Consider the following 27,258-nt stretch of genomic DNA (forward strand, 5'->3'; position numbering starts at 1 on the left):
GCAGGATGCCATCTGTCTCTTCACTGCGAAGCGGAAGCGAATGGCGAGGCCGACCAGATGCTCATCTACTGGTTGGTCAACGAGCAGTTCCCTGAAGACGCTCCCAGTCACGGCAGGATCGTGGAGCTGGAGGAGTGAGTGTCTGCAGAGTCACACTGCCGAGCGCCATTTCTTTCAAAATGTAGTTGAGGGCAAACGAGCTGCGGCTGAGCTGGATTTTTTTGTTTCAGGGCCACTCTGAAGAACGGCACAGTCCTGCAGAGGAGTTTGCTGTTGAGGAGGGTCAAAAGGGACGACCTCAAGTCCACCTTCACCTGCGTCGTGACAAACGCTGCCGGAAGCGCGCGGAAGGTCACCACCTTAAGTCAGGCGGTGAAAACCAGAAAAAGACACTAAATGTTTTGTTCCTGGATGGATGTTCACTGACAAATGCATTCATGGAGGAATAACCCCTGTTTAAGAGTTTTCAATGTTTTGCACTGCTAAGTAAAATCATGTTACTGTACGTATATGGAACCTCATTTCTTTTACAAAGATGCATCAAAACTCAGCGTGTAAAGTTCCCGCCACTGATGATGATATGAAAATGAAGGGGGGAAATGAAAACAGAACCTTGTGGAAAGGAATTTTTCCTCACATCTGATGGGAATCACGAAGAGGAAAACGTAATGAAAAGCTGAGAACTTGTGTTTAAAAGCCGACTACTGCATATTTATAGTACTGACTGATTGTAAAGGGAAACTGTGATCACGATTGACAGTTTTCCTGCACAGGTTTATCTTGTATGATTTAGTCTCTCTGTTGGTGTTTTTAAACACAGTTAAACATTTACTCATCTGTAAGTGTTTCTCCAAGATGGCTTTATTTTAGCCCCTGACTTTAAACTGCTGAGTTTTAAGTGTTTTAGTGGCAGAACCACAGGGATGAATGTACTGATGTACTTTCAGAACACCAATAATCGAAATACACATTTACAATCAGATACTGTAACTGAATGCACAGCAAACAGTTGCGATAAAACTCGCAAAACAATATTAGAAAAAATAATTTATTTCTTATAGTAATACAAGCATTACATTAGTACTTGTCATATCATATGAGTGATAGGAGTGTTGAATATAAATTTAAATCAACATCAAGACAGGAAGAAAAACTAAACATAAATTGCAGTGGACACAGATCTGAAATGTCTCTGAACACATGTAAACAATTACATGGCAGCATACTTCTACAATGGACTCTGTGTAGACATCTTTAGTGCTGAAGGAAAGCCACACAGGTAAAACTGACCTCCTCCTGACAACCAGAGGACTTGCAGGATGTTTTTTGCAAATTGAATGAATAATAAATAAATCAGTTGGACGTGGCCTCTGAGGCACGGTCGTAGCCCAGCTCCTCCAGGCAGCGCTGCAAGTTGCTGCTTCTGGAGGGATTGCGATTCTCACTGATCCTCCTCTTAATGAGCGCCGCCACCTCCTCGCTGAGCGTGGGCCACTTGTCAAAAGAGGAGGAGCAGAGCGGCTGAAGGAGCTCCTGGTTACTCCTCGCCGCCATTCCGCACAGGAACCTCAAGAGGAGGTCCAACTTCCCGTCGTCGTGCTGCAGACTCGTGTCCGTGGCGTGCCGGTACAACTCCAGGATCCTGTGGCCCCTGATGAACCCCCGGAGCCTGGTGATGTGTTGCGGCTCGAAAACGTCCTTCCCCTTGTTCCTGAAGGAGAGGAAGGCGTAGAGGGCGGCCAGGTACTCCTGCACGCTGGGGTGGATGAAGCTGAGGACCTTCTCCTGGTACAGGATGAAGGGCTTGGTGGTGAACTCCGTGCACAGGCCGCTGACGATCACCGCCTCCGCCTCGTCCACCCCGACATTTTTCCAGTCGTTCCTGCTGATTTTAAAGGTCTTTTGCTCCAGCATGGTGAAGGCCAGCTTGCCCAGACTCAGCAGGAAGTCTGCGTCCGCGCCCCGGCCGTGGTGCCGCCGACGCATGAGGGCCAGCAGCAGCTTGGTGTAGAGGCCGGTGAGGCCGCGGGGCATCGGCGCGCGCGGCCCGTCTCTGCTGAACACGCGCTCGTACTCGTCGGCCACGAGCGAGCAGAACAGAGGCAGGTGGCTCATGATGCGGAGCGTCGGCACCGAGCCAACGTTCTCTAGCACCCGCTCCGCCTGCTCCGTGTCCGGGAACCTTCTCCTGAAGTACTCGTCCTTGTCCGACTCACCGAAGCCGCACAGCTCCACCTCGTCGTAGACCAGGTCCCAGGGGACGTAGCGGCGCACCTGCGGCCGCGACGTGACCACGAACAGGCCGCGGTAGAGCAGCCGGTCCCGGAGCAGGTTGACCACGATGGCGTCCAGGCTGGCCGCTTCCATGTGGTCGGCCAGCAGCTTGGTGTTTTGAAAGTCCAGCGCGCCGTCGTACTCATCCAGGCCGTCGCAGACGAACATCATAGTGCAGTCGGGGCTCCTGAAATCCTCGTCCCTCAGTTTCCGAGCCGCCGGGTAAAGGGTCTGTACGATTTCTAACAGGGAGACCTCGGAGCCCTGGAACTGCTTGAGCTCTCTAAACGGCAAAGGGAACAGGAAGGTCACGTGCTGATGGGAGCGCCTCTCCAGCCAGTCAAGGATGAGTTTGCGGACCAGCGTGGACTTCCCTGACCCCGCCACCCCGATCACCACTGCAAGCTTGGCGTAGGATTCCTTCAGCCTTTCTGCACTCAAGATGTCCTCTGTTGAGAGCAGCTTCCCCGTTCCTTGATTGCTGTCCAGCTTTTCGATTGTCATGACCTCGTGTTCAATGTTTGGGCCGTTATTACACATCGTGGTTATGCAAAGATTGGTGAAGACATCCTCCAAGGGCTTTGTCTCCCTGCCCGAGGCTGAGTCCTCACAGGCGGTGCCATATTGCGTCCTCAGGGTCTTGCATAATTCATAGCGCACTTCGTCTGAAAAAGAAAGAAGCGTTTGAAAAACGAAAAGGGAAACATTCCTCGTGACGTCTCTGAACTTTAACATTGAGACTCAGTCAAAACAAGCCATGACGTCGCTTACATTTGATCCACAACGTCCGCAGATGATTAACCAAGCCGGTGAGTTCCATTTTCTCGAGAAGTGCCACAGTGATCTGCAAAGACGACGCCAGGCCTACATCCAGCAGCCAGTCCACCAGGTCCAGCAAGTCCTGGCTTTCTGCAGCGCTCAATGACTTTGGGTAATACTTCTGCAGCTTCCTCTTGAACGTCTCCAGGTCACCACTGGACAGCCTCCGAAGAGTGTCACAAATAGCCTGATTCCAAAAAAAGGATAGAAATCACAGCCATTTGTTTTCAACCAGAAAATGACACTGAATTAATAATAATGGCAGAAACGAAGGTGAAAGTCAGGCAGACCGTTGAAGTGAATTCCACCGTCAGGGAGGGATTCTCCTCCACTGTCGGGTTAAGGATCAACTCCTCTGTGTCAGACAGCTCAGGGTTGTCGTCGTCGTCTTTGTCTCTCACCCTGCTTCAAAAGAGATTCAAAAACGTTAGCATCCAGGTAACTCAACACACATCACGAAGCGGTAAGGCACTGCGTTGCTGTTACTTCTTACTTGGAGGTTATTCTTTCACAGCCATCACTGTCCCAGGAGTAGAAACTTGAGAATGAACCTGTTCTATCTAGCTGGACCCTACAGTCGCAAGGGAACATCAGGATTTATGGATAAAACCTCATATTTTCAGTGCCATTTTGTGGTGCGACACTGCAGTATTTCCTGGAACGGCTTCAAACCTATGTACTTGCTGCTGAAAGTGTCTGTACCTCGTGTCTGCCTCATCATTGTGATCCATGCTGTAAGACCTCTGCTCGCTCCTCAATGACCCGTAACTTGGTGCCGGTAGCAGGGCAGGTCCCACCACGCGGCCCTCACCAACCCTAAAGAAAAAACACAATAATAGCAGTCGCAGAAGGGCTTTACATTGATCACTACTGGTTCCAAGCAAGTGATGGCAGCCAAAGAAACACATATATGTCAGTAACCTACGTCTCAAATAAAGTTGATATTCTAGAAAGCGAATGAATCTGCGAGCTGAGCATTTTGTGAAAAGACCCAGTGAGACAAACATGAGAGTGGAATGGCACCAGTACCAGAGGTTAAATTCCATTGGATACGGGCCCAGGTCTAGAGAAGGTCTCCTTTCGGGAATATAGTAGACGTCTTCTTCATTCACAACACCGTCTCCTCTCCCAGAAACGGCCTCCCCAACGGAGGAGCCTCCCGAAGCCTCGTCCATTGCCCCAGTCTCCTCAACGTCTTCTATGTCGTCTTGGCAGGATCAGCCATCAAACACACAGGTGGACGTCACCTTTGCGGGCGTGCTACACAACAACATAGAGACAAAATTCAACGATTAAGTTTCGGCTGTATTAAGTCACTTTCAATCAGATTGTCAGTGACGTCATTGCACGACATTATTCCTTGTTGCTGTTTGACAAGCACTTAACAGTGTCGGTGTAATGATACAGACAAACGCCAATATATTAGGGGCAGAGTTTCAACAGTGTAAAGGAGTTGGGTTTAGTTGATTTTTAATTTCGTAGGCGGTTGAGACCGCGCTGTGAAGGACACACTAGCCAAGCTTAGCAGTAGCAAAAACTACTTAGCAGTAGCAAAAACTTATGTTGAATTGATAACGTGTTTGGAAGTCAGTTAATTATGTGTGAGCTATCGAGGAGAAATATTGTAAAGACAAAATCAAACGCTGTGGTTACAAATAATAAACAATAAATAAACGACTTTGGCAGACATACACAAAAGTAACTTATACGCACCTCCATTTTCGACCGCATTTGGTCTTCTTCTCCAGCCACGTCAATTCATGTCGTATCAAGCGTTTCCCTATAGACAGCGACACCCATTGGCCAAGTATAACAATTACACGCTGAAAGAAAATGCCACGCCTCATATGTCATTAGATTTTCAAACCGTGTGCACTCGGTCTGTGTTTAAAATGACAATCCATATTTAGCAATTCAATGTTTCATATTAACTGGTCTTCCACTGACAGTCTAGATGGAGCTCATTGAATTTTTTTGAATTAAGTTTAGGTCCTCAAGCCGTACTTGCTGGTAAACAAATACAACACAGTTATTTGCGAAATATTGATATTCCAAAAGTGTGGATGGATGGATTTTTTTTTTTAAATAATAATAATGAAGACAAATATAATGTGCCTACAAGGGTTTGTATGTTATCATCGCCTACTGATAATTGGTTCTGTTTAATGACGATGATGCTGCAGATGGTGGAAATAACTGCTGAGCAAATAAAGCACTGTGTTTTCTTTTAAGGGAATACATGTTTATTCTTCACACTGTAGTACATACAGAAGAAGAAGAAGAAGAAGAAGAAGAAGAAGAAGAAGAAGAAGAAGAAGAAGAAGAAGAAGAAGAAGAAGAAGAAGAAGAAGGACAGCTGATCAGGCCAAACTGCTTCACATGTGCTTCTCCACAGGGTGGATTTGTACTTTTTTTATTTTTTATTTTTTTTATTATCTTGGTATAACTCATTATGGACAAAATGAAAAGCACAAAAAACGAACATTTTCCTTCAACAAATTCTCTCGACCTCTGACCTCCATTACTTGGCTTGCCTGCTGAGATAAGGTGCAAGCAGCAAATATGTGGAAAGCGTTCTATCTCCAAACACCCACATTTTTAAAATGCATTGCCGTTAGACTTAATCAATGTCTACCCTGACATCTTTAAAGTAAAAAAAAGCAGTGCGTTTAGCTCGTGTTTAGCTCGTTGTTTTTTTTTATTAAAACTGTGCTGTGTTTAACCTTCAAACAAAACAATAAAAGCGCAATCATCAACAGATAAAACTACATACACTCAACGAACATCTCTTTAAGATTTATACTTGGACAATGTGTTTTAATTCTTCAAGATCTTAAAAAAAGATCTAAAACACACAAAAACGTAACATATGTGCATTTACTATCCATAGTCTGTTAAATAATAGTTAATCTATAAATATACGTCTGTGGTTCACGAATTTTGCATTATTTCACACTTTGTGTTCTTTAATCAAAGTAGCATTTGTAGATTTTATATTGTTACATGGCCAAGCATTATACATTTTAGTTTAGGTCCCTGTTGTAGCGTCTTATTATTGTTATCTTGAAAGTCAGTGTCGCTGTTCTGGTCTGGTTTCACCTGTTTGTTAAAAAATGTGGCATTCATTTGGTAAAACTATCACTATTGTGTTTTGGGATTGTTTTGGTCCGACTGTGTCTTGTTTTTCTGACAGCATGCTGGTACTTGTTCAGTTGAGTTACATTTTTGATGTTTGCTATCAGTTTCCATTAAAGTATACCATACTGGCTCCTTTCCTCGGCATCTTATCACTGTTGTTTTTCATTTAAATACAGTTAAGAAATATTTCATTTCATGAATTATGGGGGTTCTTTTGCAAGGGTAAATATTAATAGTTTGAGAGGTACCTAACATACAGTCATGCGCATATACATATCCTACACATGGTATGATGTCATTAACATAATTTGAATCCGAGCAGTTAATGGGAATAGAGGCTCACACCCTGGAGCTGTTTACTAACACGTGAAGGAAGCTGGGCGCATGTCGGCATCCTTGCCTTGTTAGTGACCGCTACACTGCGCTTTGTGTGATGGAGGCGTGAGCAGCGACAAAGACGGCAGTGGTAGACGGTGGCCTGTATGGGGATCGGTCAGTGCCGCAATGCTCCTGGGAAGACTGGTGGATTATCATAAGACTGTCAGAGGAATTCAATTGTCTGTGGTCCATTTTGTCACTAACGGTCGTTCTTGTGGCAGCTGTGTTTGTCGTCAGAGCTCATCACAAATGCACAGTCAATGGTTGATGCGGTGTAGGTGGAATTGTAGAATTCATTTAAAAGGTGTGTGATGGTCTATTAACATATCCAGAATTTAAAGCAGCACTTCACTGGAACACTTTCTATGATTTCCATGATCATATTTCTATGATTTCCTGCCAGTAGCTTGGTTTCCAATACCCTAGGAATGTGAAAAACCTACATAGCACAGTGAAAAAAATAGGCATGGAAACAGCTGAATTAAAATAATATTGCAACCTCTCTTTTTGCTCTCTCATGAGGACGTATACTAATTACAAAGCACCTGATGTATGCAGTCACGTGACTAGTTATCTTCGGGACAGCATGCAGTGCCATAGGTGCACAGAATAGGAGCGTCCATCTTTCTTCCAGCGGAGTTTAAAAAGAAGAGATTTCACAAGAATTAGGAAAGCTCGTGCTCAATAGACAACAGACATGGATAAAGCACTGTTAAGATTTCCGAAATATCACTTTTATTTTGCAAAAAACTGCAATGGAAAGCCAGCTAAATAAACTTTCTGCGTAACACTGGCTCTTCACGTTTGAAATGTGATGTGATGGTTTGGATAAACAGTCATTGCTCTCTCATTGTCCGCGCTCCTGTTGTCCCAATAGTTGCTTTGGTTTCAGAGCAAATACTCTTTTTTTTTTTTACATTGAAATAGGATTCCAGTAAAATGTTTTTTTTTCCCTTCATCAGCATGTCCAGCTGGCCTCATGTACGACGATGTAACTGGTTAACTGCATTTCACACATCAACATCAACACCTCTGGCCAGGCTGTAAGGCGCTAGCTCACTCAGTCTCAGTATGTTCTGCTTGACAGAGGCGCTATGAGACCAAGGATGATGTTGACGGAGAAGACAGGGAAAAAAAGCAAAGGGCATGTTCTCATGAGAGGGTGCTGGGCAGGCAACCACATTACACAGTCCTATACCAGGCCAGCCAGACTCCCGTTGCTGCTTCATCAGCGCTGGATTGGGTTATTATTTGAAAAGAACAGCACAAAAGGCTTTTCTTAACAAAAACAATAGGTTTTTCATTCACTCTCAAATTGCTTTGAAAAATCAAAACCGTAGCCTGTTACTGAGTGGTGACTCATTCTAATGTTGCCGCCTCACCAATTGGAAGCCTCAAAGCGTTGCTAGCAGATTGAAGAGGCAATTAATAAAATGATTGCTCCGCTTCGAATCTGACAGAAGTTTTGTCCAATCATCAAATCACAGCCTCCTTTTCCCAAAGAGTGTTCTATTGACTCTTCACTCATGTAAAATAAATTCAGCAAATTTGTGAAATGACAATCAGGTTAAAGGAACACCTACCAACATAGATCCAAGTGTGTCAATGTTCCTTTTCTTCATAGTTATCATGTTTGTTTCAAGCACAGTTGGCTGTGATTGTAGGGGACTCTCCTTTGCGATAAATATAAATGAATGGGAGGGGAGCTGTATTGGTATTAACAACAGGCTTGAATAAAAACTTTAGACAATCAAAGCAAATTCTGAAGTTATTGTGGGTTTTATATCTTTAAATTCACATTGATTGAAAAGAGGATTACATTTGTCTTAAATGTGAAGACCGACCATGTAGTATATTCTGATTCTGATTAGCAGGAGAAGGAGTGAGTGAGAAAAAGTAGATTATTTCAAAACAAGGGTGAGGTATAGAGACACACTGACTGATACAGCACTGAATGATGACCTACAGGGCCTATCAATTATATTTTAGTCTTAATAAAAAAAGATTATTATTACTGCGTGATAATACTTTTTTTTTGTCAGGATCTTCTCATTCCTCTGTTGACTCAGCTCTTATTTTCTATGAGGCTACAGTCTAATCTGGCACCATTAATCCACATTAAGACCCATCTCTTGCTGTGTCGCCTCTTCGAGGCACGAATCGCCTCTCATACTTACTCTCTCTCCCTCCCTCCCTCCCTCTCTCTCTCTCTCGCTCTCTCGCTCTCTCTCTCTCTCTCTCTCTCTCTCTCTCTCCCTCTCTCTCTCTCTCTCTCTCGCTCTCTCTCTCACATACACACACACACACACACACACACACACACACACACACACACACACACACACACACACACACACACACACAGCTACGCTCCTCGCGGCGAGAGGAGAGCTGTGACTCCATGTCTGTGTATGAGGGAGGATCGTGAGCACGAGCCCAACCTTCCCAGACAGCGGGATGAAGTGACAGCCTCGGCGCGCGCGCTCCAGTCTTCTCCGCTCCTGGGATGTGTTTTGGCCAGTGGGGGGGTCCGGCCCGCAGCGACCCTCCAGCATCTCCCCTCCTGAGCCTGGCGTGAATGACAACCTCCAAGCGAGCGAGCGAGCGAACGAGCCAACAGCACAGGAATGTGCTCAAGTCCGCGGGGCTGCGCTCGGCTCTTCAAAGCGACGTTTTTTTTGGACCCCTCGGACCCGCATCCATTTATTTGTAAACAAGCGAGCAGCTGTTCGATCGCTGATTCCTTTTTAAATTTCTAATTATTTTGAATCTCTCTCCCCCCCATTCTGCTCGGGATTTGCCAGGGCTGGGTGGGTTTCTCGGGAGTGCCCCCCCTTCCTTCCTTTTGTTACGCGCGTCCAAGACAAACTTCGGGCATGGCACTGGTGATGGAGCCCGTGAGCAAGTGGAGCTCCGGTCAAGTGGTCGACTGGATGAAAGGTAGGACCAGCGGGCCTTACCGCGGTTCCCGTCCAGCTTTTGGGATGCATTTTACCACATACGCACGCACACACGCAGTGACTGTGGATGCCGAGAGGGAACAAAAACACCTGCTGAGCCTCCTCGGCTCTCCGCCTCAACACTGCGCGGCTCTCAGCAGCAGCCGCAAATCATTCATCGATTTTTCTCTTCTTTCTTAATCTCTTCCCCTTTCACTTACGCCACCTCAGTGGTGAGTGTTATCGTGGACACGACTTGTCCTTGCACACCCAGACGCTCTCCGGAGAGCGACGTATTCAAATAAGACGAGCGGCTCTTAAAAGCACCATTGTGTCCCGCGGTGCTTATTGTGAACGCGGCGCTGGGAAACGCAGCCGCGATCCAGCAATTACACGCCAAATAATTAGCCCTCTCGCCGGATCTGTGATTAGATTCCGCCTTCCAGGAGGGGTAAAAAAAAAAAAAAAAAAAAAAAAAAAAAAAAGAGGGGGGCATTACGGTTTTACCCACCACTGTTTGTTGTGTGTGCAATGTGAAAAAAAACAAACGAACTGCGCCGGCTTTACAATATGGGATCTTGTGCAGCCATCTGTGCCCAATGTTGATACACAGATGTTGTGTCATTAAAAAAAAAAAAAAAAAAAAAAAAGTCGCAGCTGACTTGGATAAGCGTCACGGAAAGCCGTCTCGAATAGTTTTGCATTGCACAGTAAAGCAGAGGTGCTTCCAGCTCAGACTTCTGGTTGGACATAAAGGTGTTTGGATCACAGCAATATCTCTCCTGCATGTTACCAGCCCACACTCAGAACTGTCACTGTTGAAGGCCTTCACCATAAATACAAATAGGAGGTGAGGGGTTAATATTCACTCGTGGGCAACGACTTAATCATTTGCAAGACTGTGTTTGGAGGAGGTTCCCTTTGGAGAGTTTAGTCTGACCCATCCAGGGCTGAAAGAACCCCAGCAGGCGAGCGCCAGGGTACGGAGAACTCATTATTAGTTTTTGTTTTTGTGTGTTTTGCTGTTTAAAATGATTACTACCATGGCGATCACCCCCAATCAAATGTGTGAAAAACACACGTGGAGATGCTGACCCGGACAGAGTGATGATGCTCGTATCTGCGTATCGGTCTGTGATTGTTTCTGGCTGTGTTGTTTTTCAGAGCCACATGCTCACGTGTCGGACCGCAGCCCCCTCCAGCTCCATACATCTTTACTGCTTCAACGCACGCATGCACGCACGCACGCACGCACACGCACGAGCATACGCCGCCTTAGTCATATCCCTGAGCCTGAAGGGCCATTTCTGCTGGCTCAGACATATTATGCCCGCAAAGATCAGACCTCCTTCTGATTTATGGTGTGTTCGACAAATTGTACCTAAATCCACCGCTGCCCTTTACACTGCAAACAGGGTGCTTTGCTGCTGAATGCTGCCTGGGTGCACAGGGAATGTCAGGATGGGAAGTGAGGCAAAGACAGAACGGCCACAACAATTCACATGAGATCTAAGATGATCCATCAATACGCGGCGGCTGGAGATATAGGGAGCAGCGAGATGTGGAGATTGGATGTGAGAGTGCTCGTCAGTGTTCCACATCTGACAAGTGGAGCAGGGACGATTGTGTGCCCAGAGCCCAGTAATGGTAATTTAAAGTGAGGGACAGTGAGGGAGAGGAAACGGACAGAGGAGGTGGAGGAGGAGGAGGAGGAGGAGGAGGGGAGCTGTGACTCAGTTCCTGAGGTTCCGGCAGCCTTGTGTTGTTAGCATTCACAGGTTCCATTATGAGTGCGCCGCTCCGTGATGTCACTGGAGGCCAAATAAGGGGTAGCCTGTGACCTTCCCACAATCCCTTTCTCCACCCCCGCGTAAATGTTTTGTGTGGTCAAGACGCTCCATTCTCACGTGTGACAAAGCTGCTTCAAAGGAGGGACCCTCGCCACAAAGGAGGGTAGAATTCCAGCTCCGGCTGAAAAATTTGCTCCTGTCAGTGTGCGGCACGGTAGCCGTGCAAACACACATAGTTTTTTTTTAATTTTTAGGAAGACCTGATGAAGGCTTAGTGTAATCTGTTGTTCAGGATGCATTATCATAATTCATCGTTTAAAAGGATTTCCCTTTTTGACATCTTTGCACGTCGGCCTCTCAGCCCTGCGTTTTTTTCCTCCTCCTCAGACGCTGTCAAACTTCACCGACTCAACAATCAATAACGGCAGATTATTATAAACCCGCGGAAAGAGCGCTAACTAACAAACTATTGTTCAGGATTATCTGGAGTGGAGATTAGGACCCGTCAATGCAGTCATTTTAATTTGCCCTCAGCTCGTCTGGAAAAAAGAAAAAAACGGATGTGGTACAGATCACTCAGCACAAACAATGATGTGAAGCTTGGCTAGAGACAGTCTAAGAAGTGAGACAGCAGTAAGAAGTATGAAATAGGATCTGCGTTTCTACTTAAAAAACAGGAGCTTTAGACTTCTTAAACATTCTATTACTGTCGGATTTTCTTTCTTTGTTGGACAGTTATGGCCTGTGACTGTACAGCACTTGGCAAATCACACTGCATAATATTTAGAAAAATACTATTTCAAATGCCGAATCCTCCTCAAGGTTCTGAGTTGTGGCTGTAACCTTTTCGGAAGCGGCACAACTCATTTCTTCATTTGTCGCTGCGGTCAGGGAGAATCCCTTCTCAAACCTAGTGTCATCGTTACCACGGCAACGAGAGAAATAGTTTATTGACATAATGAGTCTCAATTAACTTGCTAAAGAGGCCGATTAGTTAAGCCTTTAAATTGTATGCCGAGCCATGAAAGTCCCTATGTTTCCCCTCCATCGTGTAGCTGCCAGCTAAACCCCGTCTGAATGCCTGATCAGGTTTTTCGGCGCAGCAGTGAATCCCACGTACATGAATGGCCCATAGTGATGAAAGAGGGAGATGAGCAAAGAGTTGTCTTTGTGTGTGTGTGTGTGTGTCTGTGTGTTTGTGTGTCTGTGTGTGAGTGTGCAAACGTGTGTGTTTGCACTTTCTTACCAAGAGGATGGGATAGAAAAACAGAGCGTGTGTATAGAAAGGCTCGACAAAAGGCCTCTCTCGCTCGCTCTCATGGTTCAAGCCTCGCCAGTTAGCATGCACGGCACTTTGACATTCATTTATATTGTAGGCGTTCATACACATGAGAAAGCGCTGTAATGATTAAACGCACTTCAATGAGTGCTTGATAAAGCTGCAGCAGATATTTGCATGATTAATGAATCATTTGGCGTTAAAAATAAAAACTCATTTTTGTATTCACACACACAAACACACACACACACACACACACACACCCACACACACACTATCAATTTCATTTTGTTAAAAAAAAAACTATAAATTCTGTGTAGTTGACATTAAAAAGGTATAAACCACAGCTAAAAATAAAAACACAAAGATAACATATAACACAAAACAAAGCTATTTTAACCACACAAAATAGTTTTACAACAAATGTTAACCATCATGAATAAGGCTCATTATTTATTCAGAATAACTGTCCCTGATATGTGTTCAGACTTAATTAATAAAGTTACTATTAGCAGAAAATACCAGAAATAGCACAGAATGTTAAAGAGCCTTTTTAGTTTAAATATTCTTAGCTCATAAAGTAAATTAAAGACAGTGAACACTGTGTGATGGTGTGTGTGGCTCTCTAATGCATTGTGTCTGCACTTATTCAAGCGTGTGACAAAAATGGCGGGTGGCCAAAATACAATTTATTGAAATAAATGGCGCAGGCTACATCTTGACTATTACTGTGTCACAAGGTTGTAGTACTTCATACTCTTGTGTTGGATTGGTTGTCATTGGCTAAATGCAATCTTCAGTTTACTTTCCAGGTTCAAATGTTGTTTGACGATGATGTTTTTTTTAATTCCTGCACTTCATTCGCTGCTTCATTTAAGCCTTCACACCTGCAGCAGCAGACTAAGACGTGAAATAAGCCGAGCACAGACGAACAAGCCGAACACTTGTTCTACTTTAAAAGCTGAAAATGCACTTCCGGACCGTTGACGAGGGCGAATCTGTCAGATTTCCCGCCTGACACGAGCCGCTTCACACCGTGGAACCAAACGGAACACAACCTGCGCCACTCGCACTTCTTGCAGCACACACACGCTCTGACAAGGACGGCTCATCACAAGACATTATGCTAATGTCGTTTTCACAGCAAAGCAGAGATTCTCAGCCAAAAGAAAAAAAAACAGTTCACCTTGTCAAGTTGTATTGAATGTGTGTGTGTGTGTGTGTGTGTGTGTGTGTGTGTGTGTGTGTGTGTGTGTGCCTTCTCTCCAGGCCTGGATGACTGTCTCCAGCAGTACATCAAGACTTTTGAGAGGGAGAAAGTCGGGGGAGACCAGCTGCTGCGGATCACCCACCAGGAGCTGGAGGATTTGGGGGTGTCCAGGATCGGACACCAGGAGCTCATCCTGGAGGCCGTGGACCTGCTGTGTGCTCTGGTGAGTCCCAGCACCCCACTCCGTCTTCCCCACTGTTGCACTGCCAATCAGGAATATTAGTGGCACGCTAGTTTCCTCCTCAAGTGATCAAAAGCACATCATCAACCCCACAATAACAAACCTCTAATGTTGTTTCGCACTGCTCGCGCCGAAAGTTTTTAGCTGTGACGTCCTTAATCAAGCAAGTCATTTGAGGAACCAGTGAACCGCGTTGTCGAAAGAAAGTCTTTCTCATTAACGATGCCCCCCCTCTACCCCCCCGTCCCAACGGGGGAAAACGCTTAATGCGCCTCCGCTTTCAAACATCACATCTACAAGATAATCTTGCCAAAATATCCTCCGCAGGCAAATCTTAAAGCCGTCATTAGTGCCGACATGGATTACGGCCTCCTCCCCGAGAGATTTGGGCTCTCATTGCCCCAAAGTTTTGCGCATGGCAGTGCGTGCGCCCGGCCGCTCTGATGTTCAGATGGCCTGTGAGACAACGTGTGCCACTGACGCTGGCACATAATAAAGATAAGACTCCTGTGAAAAAATGAAGCTGGTGAAAATAATTAAACTGTAATTTAAGAAAAGAAATCTTCCTGTAGCCAAAACATGTCATTTAATTCAAATGTTTTCCTTACTAAATAAATGTGCTACCTGAAAAATGTGCAGTTTTCCATTGAAAATCCTTAAAGCTTTTATTTTCACGAGGTGTATTTGGCAATATTACTTATGTACACATCAGATTATTGAAAAAACATAATCGCACCACAAACTGAAAAATATATTAGCATTTTGTTTCCTTCACAAAATATCTAAAGACTAGGAGTTGGTAATAGGGCTTTCTGGGGCTAGAAAAGATTAAAAGACCTAAAACACTGCTAAAGCATGTTAATTCACTCTACTACTGGCTTCAGCTGCTCTCCATCCAGTTGACTGTGCCTACAGTAGCTACAGCAGCACCAGCGTCCCTTGATAACCTCGATAGAAGTCAGGAAACAAACAGCCTCGTTCCATTGCTTGTGCGCTGAACACCTCCCAGAAAACCGTTCTCTCTGTTCTCAGAATAGCAACAAAACAACAACACAGGGCAAAAGTGTGAGTTTAGTCATTCATTTGGTTCATAATGGAGACATGAAAGCAGTGAGCGCAGAGTGTTGCCAGGCTGCCAGCCTGACTGGATCGCCAGTCAGCCTCTGTTTTTCCCGGGAGACTCCATGCCCGGTGGCAGACAAAACTGCAGTGGAATCGAAGCTTGAAGGGAACCAGTGGAAAGCACAGATGGTGCTTCCGACTGGTTTACTCTATAGCCATTTCACTGCAGAGTCCCATAAATGAGTGACTTCACAATCATACATTGATGCAAATGTATTGCTTTAAGTAAGCTGTAAAAAGAAATGTAAGTTCTGACCGAGTGTTGTTTAAATTAAGTGTTGATATTAATGGAAATCTCTCCATCCTGTTGAGTTATATTTTCTGTCGGATTATCACGGTGTGGTAGCCCGCTGTTATCTTGGAGTAGAATCATACAGTGAGGAATAAAACGCTGCTGTCTGTGAATACCAAACATTTTCGGGGTCAGAAGAGTCTCAGACTGGATAGATGCTCAGAGAGGAATTCCCAGATGTATTCAGTGAAGTGTATATGAAGGACTGGTTTTCAGTGCACGGATAAAACATTTCTTATTATATCCAAATGTCAAAACAATTCACACATAAAATGAAGGCTAACATATGTGTTTGCAAATATTACTTGTTCTTAGAAGTCAATAAAATAAATTCAACAAATAAATGTAAAAAAACCCAAAACAAAACAAAAATGGCTATGTTTTAATGTAATTGATTGAAAATAAGAAAAATTTATATTTAGTGTTTGGTGTTCACAAACAACAGATAGTTTATTCTCTAATGACAGATGAATGTGTTTTTGATGAAATGCATTTTGATACACACATTTTCAGCTGATTCATTCAGAGGAACGTTTGAGTCTGCATCAACAAGCTTTTTATTCGCTGTTGACTGCTTTTTGTGTAAATTTAAAAACGTTTTTGAAGCAAGCGACCCCTCCACATGTTTGAATCTCGAATCAAATGTGTGAACTATTCTGCCTGCATCTATTTATTTTAAGGCTGTTCTGACCCCGGCAAACATTCCCACGCAGTTTTTGCAAAATAAGTCTATGCATATTCAGACGAGAACTACTGATGAACTGAAACAATTACAGAAAGAGAAGGGGATGAGTAAAAAAAAAGTTTAAAGGAAGGCGAGAGAGAGAGAGAGGAGAGAGAGAGAGAGAGAGAGAGAGAGAGAGAGAGAGAGAGAGAGTGGACGAGAGATAAAGATGCATTAGCCCCCAGAGACAGGGGCTGGATGGAGATTTAGTGGACCGAGGTCACCGATGCAATCTGAATCTAAAGTCCTCTCATCCTGCATGGCTGCACGGGGGCGTGGGGGGTGAGAGGGGTGGGGGGACCTTGCTTCAGCCTCAAAGCTCTTTACGTAACTAGGATTTAGTTTTAAGTCTCTCAGGCACCGCTGTATTAAATATGATTAGTGGCCTCCTGCCGCACTCTCCCCTCGGAAGAAACTCTGACGTGACAGACGCCCGCAGGGGCGCACGTGCACGGTGCCACGTCAGGGTCGTCCCCAGACACGCAAAGTGACAGTAGGAGGTTGAGCCGCACTCAGCCCGAGCAGCGGCTTCGTTCCTTTCTTACACTTTCGAAGGTGGCGTTCTCCCCTCCCGCTCGCAGCTCTTCCCATTCATGGAGCGGCGGCGCCACGTCGGGCGGCGCTCACGGTGCAGATAAAGCAAACACTGGCAAGAAGTGGCCAAACACGAGCGAGTTTGCTCTGCTCTCTCCCAGAATTACGGGCTGGAGACTGAGAATCTGAAGACGCTCTCGCACAAGCTCAACGCCTCCGCCAAGAACCTGCAGAACTTCATCACGGGCAGGCGGCGCAGCGGCCACTACGACGGCAGAGCCACACGCAAGCTGCCCAACGACTTCCTCACCTCGGTGGTGGACCTGATCGCCGCTGCCAAAAGCCTCCTGGCCTGGCTCGACAGGTGAGCTTCACAAAGAGGTGCACCGCCTGCCAACACGGTGAAGCACCACGCTGCCACAGGGAACCAGTCTGGACATTCATCCATCCATCCATCCATCCATCCATCCATCCATCCGTCCGTCCGTCCATTTAACCATCCATCCTTCCATCCATCCATCCATCCGTCCGTCCGTCCATTTAACCATCCATCCGTCCATCCATCGTCCGTTCATCCATCCATCCATCCATCTCTAGTAGCCGCACAACTTCTCAGGCCACGTTTAGTCACGTTTGCACACACACACACACACACACACACACACATTCGCGCGCACACACACACACACACACACACACACACACACACACCCAATGACACAATGATATTTTTCTTTCCTTCAGGGTTTAACATTCACCAGTGGTGCAGTTGTGCATTATGTTAAGTAAATAAGTAAAAGCTGGATCGATGTTTCGAATGGGCTCAGCTCGTCCCCTAAAATCCATCCTTAAGGCCTTGGTATGCTGCATGTGTAATGAATATGGAAAAAAGGAACATGTGAAATCTTCAGATATATATAAAAAATGTGATCTGACCAAAACTTGATACGATTTTCCCGACAGAAACAAGGCAGCATATTAAACTCACACGGTTTTGGCCACATCCACTTTGGCAACAGTAGAGAGACGAAGTTTCACTGAGCCAAAACTGTTGCACAGCTGGTTCTGGATTTATTTTAAGATCCAGGCGTGATGGTTGGAGGATTTTTATGGGTGCTGTCGCACCTCATCTGAGAAAACAGAGCAGCAGGCATACGAGGCCAACTGACCATGAGCACATGGACATGTTTTGTCTTTAAGATTCTTCCTGCATGTTTTTGCATCGTTTCTGTTTGACAAAAAATGCTCAGTGCTGAAGTTGCTGCTGATGTACTTGCAACGGAGGACCATTGTGTACCAAAGTTTATTTACTGTTCAAAGCTTGCCCAAGTTCATGTTGCTGATCGACTGAGCAAATGATCTCTCAAACACTGCTGCGCTCGTTCTTCATCACAAGCAGCCACCGCTCCAATCTGCGGTTATGTGCAAGAGCGACCCGGTCTCCTGTCTAACAAGTCACATGACTCTGCAGCACCTGGGCTGTTGTTGTAGCAGGAAAACGTTTTATTGGAAGTTTGACGTCTGTGTTGTTGAGGTTAAAAGGAAAGCACAGATGCCACAAGACACCAGAGCTTCTTCAGCCCTGGATGTGTTGAATCTGCATGGTTGGTCTTGACGTCTGTCTGGCTGTTTAAAATCTTATTTTTATGTTTTCCTTCCCATTTTCTTCAGTGTAGAAGTATCCCAGAGCAGATCAAGTGCTTTAAAGCTCAAAATCACAAAAAAACCTAAAAACAAAACCATGTTCTTTGTTTTCAAGGGATTGCTGTGACCCTTCCCCTCACCACCGCATCTTTAACAGTGTACAGATTAGTTTGGGTTTTCCGTTGTCTTTGACCAGTCACCAGTCATAGAAAAAGGACGAGGGACGGCCTTCAATAAGTCAGTTTTGACAGGGTGGCCAAGAGGCACTGAGCAAGTCTATTTATATGTTGCTTTATCCCTTCATCTGTGCGACAGCCTTCTGTGCGCCCCTGTGTCAGTGCACGTGTGGCTGTGTGCGGTGGAGATAAATTTGGAAGTTCAAAGAAGACACGGTTCAGTTGAAATAACAAAGTGAAGAGCTTTTTTTTCCTCCAGTCGGTATAAACATCATCTACATAATGCACTGCACCTCTTCCTATTAAAATTCCATATCCAGTGTTTGGTTTTAATGCTTGAATGCATTATCATTGGGTGGGGGGGAATCACCTTTTGCTGGTTTAAAACGCAACTCTGCAATCACGTGTCCTCGATTGCAGAGAAAAGAAAGTCTGGACAGTAACATGAATTGCCGCTCGGCAGCTCTAGGTAGCGGTGAGGCTGTGATGGAGGAGAATAGTTATCTGTTTACCACAGTGTTAGCAGGTCCTGCTGACCACCAGAAGTTATAAACACCAACTCATGCTGCCTAGTTTATGCGCAACAAGTGAGATAAAAACAGTCAAATCCAATTATAAATGCCATTAAAAAAAAACCCAAACCCATTCTGGGGTAAAGGGATTTGTGTGTATTTGTGTGTTTTTGCTGATTTACCAGTGATTCAGTCTCAAAGGACGACTGATCTAATGGTTCATTCCAGGTGCTCCTTCTTTTTCAGGTCCCCGTTTGCCGCTGTGGCTGATTACTCCGTGACCAGGAACAACGTGATCCAGCTGTGCCTGGAGCTCACCACTATTGTGCAACAGGTACACGAGCACTGCAGCGAGTGCATGAAACGAGGCAACGGGAACATTTCAGAATGAGAAATGTCCCAGGGACAAGATTTCCAACTTGATTGGAGGGGAAGCGAACGTTTCGGTCCAAGTGATGAGGAAACCTATCTGCCATGCAGCAAAGCTGCTTCATCTTAAATGCATCAGCTGCAGCGAGGTTGAGTTATTTAATGAAACCATGTAGCCAGGGTGAAAAAAACGATTCCTTCCCCCTCAGTGTCTGTGCTGTGAACTCTCTCCTGGGTCGGCAAAAACAAAGCGTTAGCAGCAACCAATTGTTGCCGCTGTGTTATTGAGAGCTTTTATATTTAAGGCAAACCAAAGCACCATTGCAACATTCAGTGTGCAGCCCCCTGCTTCTCTACAATTAGATGTTATATAGATATGTCTTAGACTGGCTCTTTAAGTTGATCTTTTTTTTGCATGCAGATTTAAATATACTGGCATTGGAAAAAAAATAAATCCTGTCCATTGGAATTGAATCTCTGCTTGCTGACAATTTCGGTGTCCCTGTTTGACCCTGAACTATCGGGAACCGGGGAGACGAGCGCTTCTTAATGGTTTTTTAAAATGGTCTCCGTGGACGGTAATGTTTTTTTTTTATATTGAGCAAAGACAAAACTCATAAGTGGGAAAAAAAATGAGCGGTGGGAGCGAGAAAAAAAAAGCTGCGGGCGAGAGCGAGAGAGTGAGAGAGAGTTAGGACAGAAAAAAAACTGTAGCAAAAGACTGGCAGGGACAGAGAAAGAGAGGGAGACGTGCCTCCGCACTGGTGATTCATTTGTTTTGTGTTTGTGCATGTCTGTGTGGGAGTGTGGAGGGTTATAGGTGCCAAGCTGCTCGATTTCTGCTTATATCCACCTACAGCTGAAATGCCAATAATAACTCCGTTTTGGACGCGTTCTCCAGAGGTAACTGTGCTTTTCTGAATATTCCCCCAAGGACTGCTCCGTGTATGAAACCGAGAACAAAATCCTGCATGTGGTAAGTGTGCTCACCTCATGACACCGGAGCCACCATGGCACGTTTCACTCACGTGACAGCATTATTTCCCACCTCCCTCCCACCACTCAGTGTAAGACCTTGTCTGGAGTCTGTGACCACATCATCTCGCTGTCGTCGGATCCCATGGTGTCCCAGGCGGCACACTTGGAGGTGGTGCAGCTCGCCAACATTAAGTCCACAGAAGGGCTGGTAAGGATCGCAGCGACGCATAATCTTTTTTAAATTTTTTTTATCAGGTTTCTTTTCAGAGGCTTAATGCAGCGGTGGCAACAACAACAATCATTTTCTTTTTGTTGTTTTTTTTTTAACTTGTGGCTTTGAAAGGCCATTACAGCGCCAGCAAAATGCACTTCTAAAACCAGAACTTAAAGCCCTTGAAACGTAAAACAATTATTTGTCTCAAACTGAAGTGGAAAACATGGTTAAATAATGAATAATAATTGGATTACAAGATTCAGTCACCGCTGTTAGAAAAGTCATTTGTATTCATAAGAGTCACGTTAAAACGCCTCCTTCTTCACTGCCTGGACTTCCACCAGTGCTCAGTGATTCTGCTGCAGGCTGTGTGAGCTGTTTCACTGCAACTGAGCTTTATGCTGCATGCACAGTGCAGATGGTCTCTTCATCCCTGACATGTACTGCTGCCTCTACATAACATTTAACACTGTGCAACAATAGCATATTACATGTTATAGATGTTGAGTTTTCAGCTGCCAAAAATGAAAAACATATTTGCTGCTTATGTGATTCTTCTAATGATGATGACAGACATTTCCATCAGACTTTCAGCCTCATGCTGATGTTGATGTTGTTGTTGTGGACCAAACTCCAAAGATATTGCTCTCTATCTGTCTTTTGTTCACAGCTTCTCACTGCACTTACTAATTTTCATGTCAGTGCACACAGAACAAAAACAAAGCTGTGTGCAGGCTCCACATCGACTAAACATGGTGCACCTGCACAGAGGATTTCATTTGGCATTTTTAGCTGTTCATGACAGACTAGATTTTTTTTGTTGCTTATGACGCACTGAGTACAGAGTTACTAGAGTCTAAAGCAGAGGAACCATCACCTAGTGATGGAATTCGACTCCCGAGTCAAAAATGGCCTAAGCAAATGATTCAGCAGTGGTTTCTCAGTGTAATACTGCCTGGACTTGGCTTGTTTCTTGTTATTCTCTCACTTATTATTCTGAGATTTCAACAACACACAACGTCTAAATGAGGTGATTTTCAACGGCGGGACCACCGATAATGAACCGTTGCATTAAAAATGCAGAGCCGTCTTTTTGTTTATTTTTTTCACACAGCGTTCTCTGTTCTGAGGTTAATTTGGTGCTAATGGAGTTTGGATTTTATTTATTTATTGGGGGGAACTGCAAGCTGTTGTCGAGTGAAATTTTAAGTGCCACTTTGACCTCCAACCATGACGTTATATTAATATTTTGAAGTTGACCTCAGATATTTACGCTGTGCTCTAACAGAGACCAGGAAGTAGCAGAGCTCGCTGCGGCTCTTACAGAAGTAGGTCTAGCTGGGCTTCTGGACCTGTGAGTCAGCAGCTGAACCAGGATTAGAGTTAGCCAGTCGACCAGGTTGAAGTGAGAAAAAAAACATGTATGGCAACATATTGCAGCAGTATGTGGTTGTGTTCCGCTGCCGTGCAGCCATCAACCTCTTCGCTGGTCTCCGTCTTTGCACTGACCTACACGCACGGCACACGAGCTCTGCTCGGGGCAACAGTCGAAGCTCACCATGACGCCTCTACCCCCACCCACCACCGACTCAAACGCTAGCAGGGGTCATGAAAGTTCCCTCATGCGTTCACTGAAACCTGAACACAATTGCGAGGCCGAGTGGCCTATAAATAACCCCATCGCACTTGAAACAGTGCACTCGTCGGTGAATCCACATGTTTCGTTGGTAAGACGCTTATCCGGAAGAGTGTTTGTGTCTCTGTGGTGCCCTTTAGAGACCTTTTTGATGAATAGATATGGAGATGTGCTGGGTCTCGTCAGCAGCCTGCTGCAGAGAGAGCAACCCTCTCAGCCTGCTGCTGCGAGGAGCGTTTGATTGAGACTCACCCCCCGTCGTCAGTCCACTTGAAGAGACAGCCACGCAAACTCGGGCTGTTGAAAAATTCACCAATTCCACGAGATTGGTGCCTTGGTTTGTTGAATCTGCCTTGCGATGTGATTTCCCCCTTTTATGCTGTTGCAGGGCATGTACATCAAGTCAACGTACGACGGCCTGCACGTCATCACAGGGACGACCGAAGGGGTGAGTTCCAGTTACTGATCACGACGGTACAATGAAGCAGCAGCTAATGGCTAATGGCTGTGCCTCTTTCAACATCCCCCAGTCTCTGGCTGACCGCTGTAAGAAAATCCACGCTGGAGACGAAGTCATTCAGGTCAATCATCAGACCGTGGTAAGACTTTTTTCTTGACATTCTTTCTTTACAGAACCTCATCTCAACGTTGACTAAGGGCGTGTTTACAGTGCCTTGCCTCGCCACGGTACAGTGTTGGGGTGTTTGCACTGGCCGCTACACAGTTGTAGGGGGTGCCATTTTGGTACCTCTATCATTGAGGGGCCAAGCGATCTGAAGCGAGTTTAGTGGTGACGTAGCGACAAGCAGGGCACTGATTGGCTCAGATTTTCTGACGAAAGGTGAGCGCAACTCTCCGTGAAAACAGCGCAAAAACCCAACCTCCATTTCCTTTTGCAACGGTTCCAGGTGTGTTTGTGAAGATGGCTGAGCGATTTTTGCCATGTACAAACTCTGAGGTCAACACTTTTTGTGTCAGTGGTGGCGGAAGATAGAATTCAGCGGGAACTGGACGGGGCAGTCCGTAATGTGAAAGTATACACGGAAATCTCCCGGCAAATGGAATTGCCAGTCGACGGTCGACGGTATTTTTCTTGTGTGTTCAGCCTGGCCGCCCGGAGTCTTTCCTGTCTTTCCAAAATTCTCCGACTTTCGTCCATTTTTTTCTTATTAAAAAGCAACCACAGACCGAGCAGCAGGTATAAAACAACCTCTACGTTGTCCATTGCTGTGCTGTTGTGTGTCGCACAGAAGTTAAGCTGACGAAAACATTTACCGCGTTCACTCTGCCCTCGGTCTCGTGATCACAGAGCCAATGAAAACACAATTGTGCCGAGGCGTACCGTATCGTGGCGAGGCGAGGCACTGTAAACACGCCCTTATTCCCACATTTTATCTACAATGTTGGTTTTGTTTTTTGTTTGTTTTTTTGCTCAATGCCCTCAGTAGTAGCTTTGTCAGATATAGCTGTTGCGAATGTGACTCTTCCCCCCCCCCGCCACCGCACAGAGAACCTGTTGTTGCACAAGTGCCTGCTGCAAGTGTCTCTCATTGGTAGCGTTAGGTGCTAAAGCCGTCCGACAGGATGTTCCGCTCTCGTCAAAGGCTAAGGCAGATCAACTCGGCAAACGGAGCTCGCGCTCACAAGAGTGCTTCAGCTGATCCGGATGAACGGTTCAGGGCTCAGGTTGTGAATGAAAGCCCAGATTTTCTTTTGTGATATCTCTCACACGCAGAGATACCTGCTCTTTGTTAGTGTTAGTTGACATTTGCCAGTTATTTAATGAACTGCTTTTCGCCGTGTATTCAGCGAGCCTATATGTATCTGCTCCATTTTGTTTTTTTTGTTTTTTTTTCTCAAAGACTTAAACTAAAGGAATTCAACAGATACAAAGGGGCAAGTCGAGATTTGAACGGCTTGGCGGTGCTTGAAAACTAAAGGCTGCCAGGTTCCCACAAGGTTAGACTTTTTATTCTGATGAAAGATTTTCAGACCTCATTATTTTTAATTTTTCCCACCTTCTAGCTGGAAGCATCAGACAAAACATCCCAAATCGCCTGTTGCTAAGGGTGCGCAACGGGCTAAATTTACTGGCAAACGAAGGCAAACATCTTCCGGTGGTGCACAATTGAAATACAGCACCCTTTGTTGTTGAACAATTTCTCAAAGAGTGAGCAACAGCAAAATGTCTGACAATTGTTCGGCTTGCGTTAGATTTTTTTTTTAATCAGTCGACTCACCCGCGGCAGGACGCAGTGGAAACGGTTTAGTGTCAAGACCCATTCGTCTGACCTCGGCGTGTGGTTTAATGGCTGCCAAGACGTGGAGGTGAAAGTGCAGCCTTCTGTTGGGGAACGGCGCTGGTTCTTAATGAGACATTCTCAAGGCAGACATTTTAATCTATTATGGCAGGAGAAGCAGAGCCAGTGAAAGTGAGTCAGAGGGCCCAAAATGCATCAGCGCCTGAATCTGAATCTGCGCCACCATGATGTGTGTTTTTACCACCCCAGCATGCCACATAAAGGTTTTCTCTTACAGTTTCATATCAGCTCAAAACAGCAAAGTTCATTTTCTGTGCGAAAGCCCTGCAAACAATGACACAGCGAGTTTGGGGGAAAGACGTCCCGCTGCACGTCTCGCATGACAGATGAGCGGCAGCGCGGCCAGTTTGACAGCTTAAGTGGATGATGACAGCATTTAAAGTTGGTGCTGCGCTTGGACGTCCGCCGTTCCGACACGTCGCTGTCAGTCAGGATGACGATGCCTCGGCCGTTTCAATACTCTGTTTAGTTGGTGTGAAAAGGAGAGGGACGGGGGGTTAAAAATAATTGAGACCAATTCATTATAGTGGGTGGCTGTAAACACCCCATTAGAGGGTTCATTAGAGAGGATGGAACCTGGAAAGATGGAGTGAATGGGGCGAAGTGTCTGAGAGAGGCGGCTGACGTGTGTGCGAGTACAAAGGAAGCAATCAGGAGGGCTGAGTGCTGACTTTGAAATCTTGAGAGAGCGAATGCCACGTGAGCAGGCAGTGACACGTCAGGAAAATAAAATGATGAAGTGCTTTTGAGCCAAAGGGTGAGAGGTCACGATAAGTAAAAAAATGAAATAAAAATGACTAATGTTAGAAGTAAATGGGACTGATGGAATCTCTGCTGGAGAAAGGGTCAATAAAAACGTGTGGCGACCAACGCATCAAACAAAAGGTCCTGGCAGGACCGTAACTTCACCGCAGAAACGATGTGAACCGGCTGCGTGACATGCTAAAGCGGCTGCAAATGAGGGACAGGGTTGTTGGAACAAACAGTTTGATGGTTTTCGTGACATGAGGACTTGGCCTTTTCCATCGAGGCACGAAGCAGCCTCGGGTTTATGAAAGTCTGTTCAGCCCGCCTCCTTTTTTTAATGGACTTTCTGTGGGGAGGATTTTCTGTGTAGCAGCTGTCAAAGTGAAAAATGACTTGGGAGGGAAGGGGGGAAGGGAAGGAAGGAAGGAAGGAAGGAAGGAAGGGAGCCAAGAAGGGAGGAAAAGAGGAAGTGATGGCTGGGTCAGCCCCTGAGAATCGACTTGTTTCTCAGGGGCTGAACTGGAACGAGGAAGACGCGCCTGAAATTCAACCGCTGCAACCCGAGCGAGAGAGAAGGTTTCCCCCCCGACCAAACTGGAAGTGGCACATTTGGTTCAGCGGAATCTTTCTCTCTGGGCTGGATTTGTGTTTTTTTTTTCCGGGGCGTGCCAAATGTCATCAGAAGTGGGTTAACGACTATTTGCGAGGCATGCAGCTGTTTCCCAGTGTGCAACACGAGGAGAATGCCAGCAGATTGATAACGCGGGGACGTGCACGAGATGCCCTCTGGCACTCGCCTTTACACCCCACCCCTCCCCCCTCGCCACAACAAAAAGGCAGCCACCGATGCGACGCAAGCATCAGGATGCACGCCCCTAATTGAAATAACAACCAGGGTCGCACCTTCCGACGATGTGCCCATTTTAATGGCGCAAATATAAATGAGCCAAATCACACTTGAAAGGAGTAAAAAAAAAAAACCTTCCTCAAATCCCAGGATTAAGTCACTGAGTGGATGTCTGTGTGTTTGAATATCATCCTATTGTCTGCGCTGTCTGAGTCACGGGGATGCCTGCGCACTGCAGAGAAAAAGAAAAAGGAGAAGGGAAAAAAAACTCCAAACCCTCTCATCACTGCTATTCTTATCTACAAGGTGGGCTGGCAGCTGAAAAATTTGGTGAATTTGCTGCGTGGGGACCCGGCAGGCGTCACCCTGACTCTGAAGAAACGCCCGCAGAGCACACTCACCTCGACCCCAGCGCTGCTCAAGAACATGAGATGGAAGCCGTTGGCTCTGCAAGTATGAGGACCAAACTCACTCTCATCCTCCACTCATCCTTTTTATGTGCATCAGTTTGTGTGTCAGGAAGTGTACATATGTGTATTTATACACTGTGTATACATGTTTATATATGAATGTATTTATGTATACACACGCACACGTTTTACCTGTCATTTTTTTTCAATGTGGCTCTGTCCTCCCTTGTGTAAAACACACAGACTGTGTCGACACTGGACACTGTACTCACAGTAGGTAGGTAGGTAGTCGACAAGAAGAAAGATGATAAGAAGTGTAAAGTTCAAGTCAAGAGGGAGATGCAAAGGAAAGAATAGGCCCTGAAACTCACTATTTTACTAAACTTTTCTTTTGGTTGTTTGAGGCTATGACAGATCATCCTGACTTGGTTCCACACTGCATTGTGAATATTTGTAGAGTCCTCCTCATTTTTGCAACTCGCCACTAAATAGTTGTAGCGTCGTTTACTCACAGTCAACATTTCAGACCTCCGTGGCATCTGTCGTCCTATTTTAGCCAAAATAGGACAAATTAGTTTCACTACTTGGAATGTGTGCTTGAGCCAGAACGATGGAACACAAAACAACAAAGAAACAAAAAAAAAAAACAACCTCTGAGAGGAGG

At 45.5% G+C, this 27,258-nt stretch overlaps 2 protein-coding genes across 5 annotated transcripts in view; one reads left to right on the plus strand and one right to left on the minus strand.

Annotated features, from left to right (window-relative positions):
- Nucleotides 1–839: 839 nt before the first annotated feature.
- nlrc3l1 (NLR family, CARD domain containing 3-like 1) lies at nucleotides 840–4,613 on the minus strand. 2 transcript variants are annotated; one of them, XM_076020445.1, is made up of 6 exons: nucleotides 4,123–4,613; nucleotides 3,796–3,909; nucleotides 3,587–3,664; nucleotides 3,384–3,495; nucleotides 3,046–3,280; nucleotides 840–2,939 (listed from the first exon to the last, which is right to left on the minus strand). In XM_076020445.1, the coding sequence occupies exons 1-6, from the start codon at nucleotides 4,266–4,268 to the stop codon at nucleotides 1,354–1,356; spliced, it is 2,271 nt and encodes a 756-aa protein (XP_075876560.1). In that variant the 5' UTR covers nucleotides 4,269–4,613; the 3' UTR covers nucleotides 840–1,353. The 2 variants fall into 2 exon arrangements, with proteins under 2 accessions (XP_075876560.1, XP_075876559.1); XM_076020444.1 differs by having other exon boundaries at nucleotides 3,384–3,498; nucleotides 4,123–4,612.
- Nucleotides 4,614–8,971: 4,358 nt separating this feature from the next.
- LOC142884650 (connector enhancer of kinase suppressor of ras 2-like) overlaps nucleotides 8,972–27,258 on the plus strand; it is a 30,502-nt gene continuing 12,215 nt past the window's right edge. The window contains exons 1-9 of one of the 3 annotated variants that reach the window (XM_076020450.1): nucleotides 8,972–9,549; nucleotides 13,887–14,050; nucleotides 16,902–17,104; nucleotides 19,301–19,406; nucleotides 20,376–20,417; nucleotides 20,508–20,627; nucleotides 22,658–22,717; nucleotides 22,800–22,868; nucleotides 26,491–26,637. In XM_076020450.1, the coding sequence (XP_075876565.1) occupies nucleotides 9,486–9,549; nucleotides 13,887–14,050; nucleotides 16,902–17,104; nucleotides 19,301–19,406; nucleotides 20,376–20,417; nucleotides 20,508–20,627; nucleotides 22,658–22,717; nucleotides 22,800–22,868; nucleotides 26,491–26,637 (975 nt within the window). In that variant the 5' untranslated portion in view covers nucleotides 8,972–9,485. The remainder of the gene's footprint in view (nucleotides 9,550–13,886; nucleotides 14,051–16,901; nucleotides 17,105–19,300; nucleotides 19,407–20,375; nucleotides 20,418–20,507; nucleotides 20,628–22,657; nucleotides 22,718–22,799; nucleotides 22,869–26,490; nucleotides 26,638–27,258) is intronic. The other 2 variants (XM_076020449.1, XM_076020451.1) reach the window with 2 other exon arrangements.

The sequence above is a fragment of the Nelusetta ayraudi genome, unplaced genomic scaffold, assembly GCF_046127955.1.
Source record: "Nelusetta ayraudi isolate G7.1 ecotype Tasmania unplaced genomic scaffold, CSIRO-AGI_Nayr_v1 ptg000011l, whole genome shotgun sequence".
Lineage (NCBI taxonomy): Eukaryota > Metazoa > Chordata > Actinopteri > Tetraodontiformes > Monacanthidae > Nelusetta > Nelusetta ayraudi.

Excerpts from the sequence above, each read along its gene's own strand:
- nlrc3l1 (XM_076020444.1), bottom strand. The coding sequence starts at position 4,268 with ATGGACGAGGCTTCGGGAGGCTCCTCCGTTGGGGAGGCCGTTTCTGGG. Across the intron at positions 3,665-3,795 it reads AATGATGAGGCAGACACGAG|GGTCCAGCTAGATAGAACAG; the intron begins GTACAGACACTT and ends TTGCGACTGTAG. Across the intron at positions 2,940-3,045 it reads GCGGACGTTGTGGATCAAAT|ACGAAGTGCGCTATGAATTA; the intron begins GTAAGCGACGTC and ends TTTCTTTTTCAG.